At 37.1% G+C, this 8,618-nt stretch overlaps 1 protein-coding gene and 1 pseudogene across 3 annotated transcripts in view; both read left to right on the forward strand.

Moving 5' to 3' along the window:
- LOC147515330 (dihydropyrimidinase-like) overlaps positions 1 to 2,453 on the forward strand; it is a 6,643-nt pseudogene extending 4,190 nt beyond the window's left edge. The window contains exons 11-15 of the transcript XR_015212976.1: positions 342 to 429; positions 596 to 636; positions 740 to 789; positions 1,060 to 1,216; positions 2,227 to 2,453. The product of XR_015212976.1 is annotated as a dihydropyrimidinase-like (transcript). The remainder of the gene's footprint in view (positions 1 to 341; positions 430 to 595; positions 637 to 739; positions 790 to 1,059; positions 1,217 to 2,226) is intronic.
- Positions 2,231 to 8,255, forward strand: LOC147515331 (uncharacterized). 2 transcript variants are annotated; one of them, XM_086586920.1, is made up of 8 exons: positions 2,231 to 2,917; positions 3,160 to 3,219; positions 3,564 to 3,726; positions 6,454 to 6,654; positions 6,740 to 6,985; positions 7,171 to 7,321; positions 7,562 to 7,796; positions 7,874 to 8,255. In XM_086586920.1, exons 1-8 carry the CDS (start codon positions 2,623 to 2,625, stop codon positions 8,215 to 8,217), a joined length of 1,695 nt encoding a protein of 564 aa, XP_086443046.1. In that variant the 5' UTR covers positions 2,231 to 2,622; the 3' UTR covers positions 8,218 to 8,255. The 2 variants fall into 2 exon arrangements, with proteins under 2 accessions (XP_086443046.1, XP_086443056.1); XM_086586930.1 differs by lacking the exon at positions 3,160 to 3,219 and having other exon boundaries at positions 2,467 to 2,917.
- The last annotated feature ends 363 nt before the right edge of the window (positions 8,256 to 8,618 follow it).

The raw sequence follows: 8,618 nt of genomic DNA on the forward strand, positions 1-8,618 counted from the left end.
ATTCTTTATTATAAATATAATATCTAGTGTCAATATGCTGTCTGTGAAATTCCTTAGGATGTGAGAAGCATTAGTGTACAGTATCTAGTTCTTAGATGAGTAGTCCCGCCTTAAAATTACTAACTGCTTTCTCTGGTATAGTTCTGTACTTCTCTTAGTAATGATTTATCGTGCATATGACTGTATAAGATGAAATTAGTACTAGGTTTACTAATACGACTCTCTCTCTCTCTCCTTCCAATTGAGCTTGTCTTATGATTCACACAGAATTGCATTTAATATGTAAGCATGCTGCACAGGCTTGGAATTTTTTACATAGTTTGTCGTTTTCTTTTGTGCAGCTTGTAGGAACTGATCACTGTACATACAATTCAACACAAAAAGCTCTTGGAATAGATGATTTTCAGAAAATTCCTAATGGTGTCAATGGTAATTTCCAATTCTTGCTACCTAAAGAGTAATTAAAAAGTTTACTAGGCTGCACAGGAGAACTGAAATGACACCTTGTTTGGTCGACTGTTTTTTTTGGCCAATAATTGAACTTGACCTTTGGTTATTCAACTTGTTAATTCACTGGGCCATCTGGAATTTTCAGGAATCGAAGAGAGAATGCATCTTATCCGGGACACAATGGTGGTAAGCTATCGTCGTGCTTTTTTAGCTAGCTTTGCTTTAGAAAATGCTTGGCGATGTTTCTACTCTCGTTAATCTTACTCTTTCAAATGATCTGATGCACGAGTCTGGTCAAATTTCTGTTACTAAGTTTGTGCGAGTAACGAGTACTGAATGGTGTGCATATACTCTGGCTTCTTTATTAGCTCTGCACGACAGACCAGATAGAGTATCTCTGATGTGATCTAATCGGCGGAAGCTTCAATTAATTGATCCAACATCATTAGAATAGATAGAACCCTAAATTACAATTAGGGGAAACATGAATAAACCCTAAAAGCCTAGATTACCTTTTTCAGTTTTTGCTAGTGGTTTCTATTAATTCTTTGACTGAGTTGGATGGTGCTATCTGTATATTAAAGGACTCGGCGTGAATGAAATTTGCAGTGCTCAGATATTCAATATCTACCCAAGAAAAGGAGCTATTTTTGCTGGATCCGATGCTGATATAATCATATTCAACCCAAATTCAAGCTTCGAAATATCAGTGAGGTCTCATCATTTGAGATCAGACACAAATGTGTATGAAGGAAGGAGAGGAAAGGTATTTCTTATAATACTTAATATATATCTTTTATGGTTAATGAATTGGCTAAATTACTATCAGCAAATCTGACCAGTGAAAGTTCTATTTCAATTTAGGTTATTGTAGTCCCTGTAATTCATAGTGTACACTTGATCGTTGTGACAGACCTTTGATAGACTTGAATGCTTTTATTGGATACTTAGGGGTTGAGATGAAATAAGCTTGTGAGAATCAGCATCAGTATGTTCAGAATAGTCTGTTAGTCAGTAGTTTGTTTTGAACCTTCCTACCCTCATAAAAATATGTGACAAACACCATTTAGGGTCTATAAGTTTTGGAAAAAGTAGCCTTTGATTAAAGTTGTAAGCATGTAGTTATATATTAACCACCAAGAAATGATTATGTTTGCACGGGGATGTATTTGTATGTCACAGACACAACTGCGGATTTTGCTGAGCAAACTTTGCCAGCCGCCTAGACACAAAATGCATCTGCCATGTCCGTGATTTAACAATATCTTGCAGGACCATTGGTGATATAAAATACCATATCCTGACGATCCGTCGATTTCCATTATCTAGAACTTACACATCAGTTTAGTTTCTCTAGACTGTGACAGTTCGGAAAGACAGAAACACCTAGTGTTCCAGAATTAAGATAGGTTCACTTGTAAAGGGTATCCACAGCGTAAGGTGTCTGTTGAGTTATATTGTAGATTTGTAGGCATATCTTAATAGATCATTCTGAGCGACTGGTCTCACTGCAAAATATAACGATATGCCTACTATATATCTCAACAGTGTATAATGAATGAGTCATTAAAGATGATAGGTTCTGTGTTTATTGGGTAGAACAATGAGATACAATTATATCACGCTTTCTAGAAGGTACTGGTTACATATAGTCATAAGTCATGCTTTCTATATTGGTTGACTCGCAGTTCACGCGCTTGTAACTTTTGTCTATCCCAACTTACTTTTGTCGTACACTTGTATTACTCTGTTAATTTTTAAGTTGCTTATTTGCAGGGAAAGGTTGAAGTAAGTATTTCAGGAGGCAGAATTGTGTGGGAGAATGACGAACTCAAGGTTGTATATAAAAATGCCACCCTTGGGTCATATATTTAGTGGCATGGACAAAATTGATGCTGCATGCTCCTGTACAACGCCCCATTCAGATTATTATTATTATTTTGTAATGTTCAAAAATGGAAGCGGAATAGATTCAATAAAAGCGAATGCATTATAAAGAAAAACAATGTAGTATCATTTGTATGTTGTATTTTCTGAATGCAAATAAAGTCAGGGGGATTGTATTGTACACTATTGGACCCAAGCTAGGCCTTGGAGCCCACGTTGGACAGAAGCCCACAATCGAGTTAAATAAGTTCATTCTGAGTGAAGATCTCCAAGAATCTAACGAAAATGAAGACGCCACTAGTGGGATCACGTAGAAGACGTTTTTCTATACTAGTACTATTCCCACTCCATGGATGTCTACTCATTTCTGCCATCTTTACTGGATTGGGTCTTTTATTTCTCACTCTAAATAAATTGCCATCATCCCATCTTCATCTTCATGAGCTCTCTTTTTTCGATTTAAATGACACTACTGCTACTTGTGCTACGGTGGAGGAGATGGGGGAAGTGTTTGCTAGTGAGCTGGCTCAAGGGAGTTTGAGAGTGAGGAAGATTATTCAAAACCATTTTTTGTTACATGGTAAATGCTTTGTTTGTTATTATTACTTTCCAAAAGAGAAATCTATTTTGTTATGGTCGAATTTATTCTAGTTAAAATGTTTATTGCTTGAACATTAGTCAGATTGTTTTAGGATAACTGGAAACCAGGAATAAGAAGAAGAAAAAAGAGCCCAATACTTTTGACTTGATGATGTGTATGATTTATAATTGGGTCAAGGTTGGAACTCCTTGATTAACAAAAACTGTTGGTCCCCTTTACAGCACAAATTCATGAGATTTGCAAGGAGACGCACCATTGGTTGACGCTACTTAGAATATCCGGTAGGTCTAATAAATTTGGTTAAATGTGGTACTTAGAATATAGAAAATGCGTTTAGTAGAAAGTGTTACTGTTAAATACTGTTAGATATAGGGAAATGACGCAATGTCTTGGTATGAATTTGTCAAGTATGGAAAGTTGGGGTTTATGGAATTAAAACCACTAATAGATGATTAACTGTCTAATGCATTCATTTCGTTGATCTATCAGCTTCTGTTTAACCTTGTTGACAAAAATTCCTTTGTGTGTTTGGATGTCTAATTGTACTATTGGGAATGCACATTCTTGAGTCGTGGATAACAGGTAAGAGAGTCTGGTGTTTACATGTTTTGTTTTTCCGTGTCAGGAGCTCCTACAGTTCGAGATCTTCCTCCAGAGCGATTTTGCAAACGAGGTTTCGTCCTAGGAAAAGCATCAGAAGCAGGTTTTGGCAATGAAATGTACAAAATTCTGAGTGCTGCAGCATTGAGTATTATGTTGAACCGGTCCTTGATCATCGGGCAAAGCAGGCATATTGGTTCTTTCTTAAGCCTTACCATTTAATATTTTTTGAAATGAGATTTTTTTTTCTTGAATATTTTGACAAATGTGCATTCAAAATCACCTTTGGTGTTACCAAGCAGGAAAAAAAGGGGAAAAAACCAGTGGCATGCCACATAGTTTTGCTTGTCACATATGTGTATTATACTATTATGTTGTTGTAATGAGATGTGTGGTCAACACTCAGGGGCGGACCTACAGCAGGGCTAACAGGTGCTGTAGCCCTCTCCACCCCCACCCCATAAAAAAAAAAAAAAAAAATCATACTATATATTGGTCATAAGTGTATACTATTTGCCAACTATCCATACTATATAGTTTTTACATTCCCCCCTCACATCAATTCCTGGTTCCGCCCCTGTCAACGCTTTCAGATCCTACTGGCACACTTATAAATGGGTCTATAGTTTTCTATATACATCTTAAGACACATTTAGTGTACTTCCTACTTTATAATCATTTGTTTTCTTTTGGTATTTTTTTTTTATTGGCAAGTCTGTTTTAAATGAGATCAGTAACTTTTTAATGCTGGCGAGGTTTGAGCCCCAGACCTCTGGTATCATCACCCAAAGATTTTACCGACTTTGTTAGTTAAAGTATTTATAAGTTATAGATCAGGTCAGCATAAGTCCATAATCTTGTGAATTTTATTTTTCCATATAATGTGTAAGGTCATCGCACCTCACAAAAGGACAATAAGACGAATAAGTATATTAGTCTGAAATTGATTAGAGACCTGGATTTAGGAATTGAGAATTTTCTTGATTTCATGTGCGAATTCAACTTAATTTTTAGCTCTATAATAATCCATAATCCTCTTGTTTTAGTTTTGGAATTTCATCCAAAAAGGGTATCAAATTTTTTACATTTTATCAATTTGGGGACCCAACTTTTTTTTTTTTTATTATTATTTTTTTATTTATCAATTTAGGGGGATTAAACTCTCAGATTTTTGCAATGTGGGGAATTGTTAGCTTTACCGTCCAAATTTCTCAAACAGAATGAATTTTGCAATGAGGATTTTAATCATTCCGTTCGGAAAATTTGGACGGCAAAGCTAACGATTCCCCACAAAATTAGTTTGTTTACTTAAGTTATGCATTACACCAAATGATTATCGTTTACTTTGAGAGTTTAGTAGAGAGAGAGATATGTAGAGACAATGATTTACCGAGGTTCTCCAAATGGTGGGTACATACTCAAGGGTTGGGTAGTTTATTGATGTTCATTGTGTTGTGATATAAATTATATTGATGTAGATGCTTGTATGAAATGGGTTTATAGATTACCCAATTTATATTACAAATGATGATAGTGGAGTTTGGCTAGGAAACCATTAGAGAAGAGTTGAGAGTTCTTTTTTAAGAGGCTAGAGAGGGAGTCCTCTTGAGAGTATGGAGAGGTCTTCTTTATATAGTTGTGGTAGATGGAGCAGGTGGCAACATGTAGTCCATGTGTGACTTGTAATAGCAGGTGGTAGCATGCATAGTAGGTGGAGTATGTAGAATGAATTGTTGGTTGACAGTGACAAGCCTTCACAATAGCATGTGAAGTAGAGTGGATTGATAATGACATGTCCTTACAAAGCCCTCTCTCGTTAGGGCGTCCTTTTAGAAGATCCTTTAGTTTTCATTATCTTTTTCCTCCTTGCATCATGTCAGATGCAAATAGACTCTCTAGTGTATCACCTCCTTAGGAACTACTATTTTTTTTAAAAAAAAAGAAAATAGGAAAAGGTTGCAAAGAGAACCTACTAGAAGGGTGCAACTTTAAAAATTTATAGCAAAGAAGAATATACAACGCCACAGCCTGCCGGAACTAAAACAATATTTTATTACACTATGAATGACTGCCTCCCAGGACATGCATTAAATATCCTTCCACAACTAAGCTGAAATGAACAATATTGCTTTAAGATCCATATTGGTATCACATTGTTCTACTTTATGACATTGGAATCTCTAATGTAGCGCCAAAGCCAAAAGCCCAAGCAACTGCTCGTCTTCACTAGAAATGATATTCAAGGTCTCTTTCCAAAAAGGGAAAAACCAAGGAAGGTCGCTTTTAGAAAACAAGAGGCAGTGCCACACATTGAAGGTTTAAGTGCATGAAAATAAATGATCAATCCATTCATTCCCTGAAGCAAAGCACAATGGTATTCATCTTTGTTCCACTTTTAGGAGGTTGTCAATAGTTTCTGCTGATAAGGGCACAGTGGTACACCAAAAAAAGAAACAGTTAGGGAGTGAACTGCTGCCTCCACCATTGGACCCTTTGGATATATAAAATAGCATGCTTTGATAAAGAGTCTTAGAAACCCTCAAAGAAGTTGGACAAGTTTGCCGAAAGTTTAGCAAAGATCTTATCGTCTTTGGAGTAGGACCAGCATGAAGTTGGAATCAGTAAACTATCTTGGTGTAAACAGTAATGAACCATGGCTCAATAGTTGCTATTTGAAGGTTGGATTTATTTTGAGGCTTCCCCCACCCTGAATTTTCTTAGTCTAAAAGTTTCATATTTTCTCAACGTGTGTCACTATGTCACAAATGCATTATACCCACAAGTACTGAAATATATATATTGGTTTATTGGTTGGGAGATATTTATTGAAACTGAAATTCGTCTTCGTGAAGCTACTGAATTGCCTTTTGTTTGATTTGTTATAATGTTTTTTTTCTTTTTTTGCTTGTTCTCAGGGGTAAGTTTCCTTTTGGGGAGTACATTTCTTACACCAATCTTTCATTTACTTTGAAAGAAGTCAAGCATCTTTGGAGACAGCATGATTGTGCGAATAAGTATCAAAGGCCTCTGATTATGAGAACTGATAATTTTGAGAAGCCTTCAGAGACAAATGTGCTTTGCAGCAATTGGAGAAAATGGAAGCAACCTGTAATATGGTAAACCTAAACATAAAACATTATGGCGAGTAATTGTTGTTCTTTATCTGGGAGACCCAAATACTTATTGCATTTGCTACGGCAGGTTTCAAGGTACAACAGATGCAGTTGGTATTCAGTTTTTCTTGAAGAACATACACACACAGATGAGAAGTGCAGCTTCTGATTTATTTGGGCAGGCAGGAGTTCTTCCTTCTAGGCCTAACGTATTCGGAGAGCTGATGAAAGTTATTGTATCTCCTTCGGAAGACGTTGAAAAAGCTCTGAACTGGGTTCTTACTGATGGTATGGACCCTGATATTGCGGTGCACATGCGCATGCTTACGAACAGGTACTGTGGACTTTAAGATCTCTTTGATGACTGAATGGAGATTAACTTTGAATGAATTGTACCATATAAGCACACAAAATTATTTTTGCTATTGACATTATGGATGCATCTGGAGCAAATTAGTTTTAGTGGCATACATAGCATACCGACCCTGTAATACTGGAATCTTTGATTCTTTTTTCTAGGTCTGTAAGGGCAGTACAGGCAGCACTAAACTGCATAAAGAAAGCCCTTCTTAGTTTGCAGGACCAATTGACAATGCCCAGGGTCGTTTTGGTTTCAGATACACCATCTCTTATCAAAGATATTACACCAAGCCTGCAGGAATTTGCAAAGGTAAATATTCGTAACCAGTGAAGTTGTTTGTGTTGATGCATATACTTGCTGTCTTGTTTATGTTTTTTGCGACATTCGAGTAAGTTTGTCTATTTAAACCCCTGTGTCAGCATGGGTAGTCTGCAGAGTTCAACATTGATCCTCAAGATCAATTCTCTTCTTGTTATCATAAAACTTCTGTGGTTTCTCATTAGCTTGATCTTACGTCAATCAAATCTTGTTGTACTCTACTCTGCTTAGGTTCTTCACTTCAACTACAAATTGTTCAATGGGAACATTTCTAATCTGACCTCAAATGGAGCTCATCAACTAGATTTCAGAGTTAAGGACTGGGGGCCAGCGCCAAGGTGGGTTGCATTTGTGGACTTCTTTCTAGCGTCACGTGCAAAGCATGGTGTTGTCTCAGGTGCCCAAAGGCGTGTGGGAACAACCTATGCTCAACTAGTTGCAGCTTTGGCGGCAGCAAATCAGCTTGGTAAGTTACACCGTCCTCTACTACTGAGATCAGTGTACCTATATATGATGTTTGACTTCAGTTTTTGTCTTTTTCAGGTGAGGATACGTCTACCATTAACTTTTTGTTCTTCAGCAGCTTCCAAAAGAATATCGTATTACAAGGGTTGGGGAATCAAGTTGGATGGGGGCATGTCTGGAACCGATTTGGAGGTTCTTTAAGCTGTCATGGTCAGTCCACCCAATGTGCTCATACACCGCTTCTTCCACCAGCCTGGTGGGATGGGACATGGCAGTCACCTATTTCACGGGATATCCATAGGATGGAGGCATTCGGAGTCCATTTATCGAGTTTTGGAGAAGTTAATGAAAGCGGTCTTCTTACATATTGTCAAAACAGGAAAAACCCCGTTAAAACTGTTCCAATCTTTTCGTCAATGTGATCATTCTAGTTGTTGATATAAGTTTTGTTTTCATTTTCCCCTTTTTTGTCTTTGGTTTAAATTCGTTATAGGGCAAATTCCCCCACCTTTGCATGTTGAAATACAAATCTGTATTTTGCCCAAGCATTCTAACCGTAAGAATAATTGAAAACTCTTGTTAGTCTCCCCCCTTGGATCCTTAATTTGCAAAATGAAACTAGAAAGGCAATGAAACTAACATTTTAACTTCCCAAGTAAAGATGTTATAATGTGATTTTGTCTTGCGAAAAAGAGGAAGGTGGCGTAGTAGGATAGAGTAAGTTGGGTTCGGCTGTTCATACCAGAGGATTCTCCGGTGAAGCAGGGATAAACCAATGAACTGTACAAGTTGGGTCAAAGCCCATTAGTGTACAAGTGCAACT

The sequence above is a fragment of the Coptis chinensis genome, chromosome 2, assembly GCF_015680905.1.
Source record: "Coptis chinensis isolate HL-2020 chromosome 2, ASM1568090v1, whole genome shotgun sequence".
NCBI classification, from domain to species: domain Eukaryota; kingdom Viridiplantae; phylum Streptophyta; class Magnoliopsida; order Ranunculales; family Ranunculaceae; genus Coptis; species Coptis chinensis.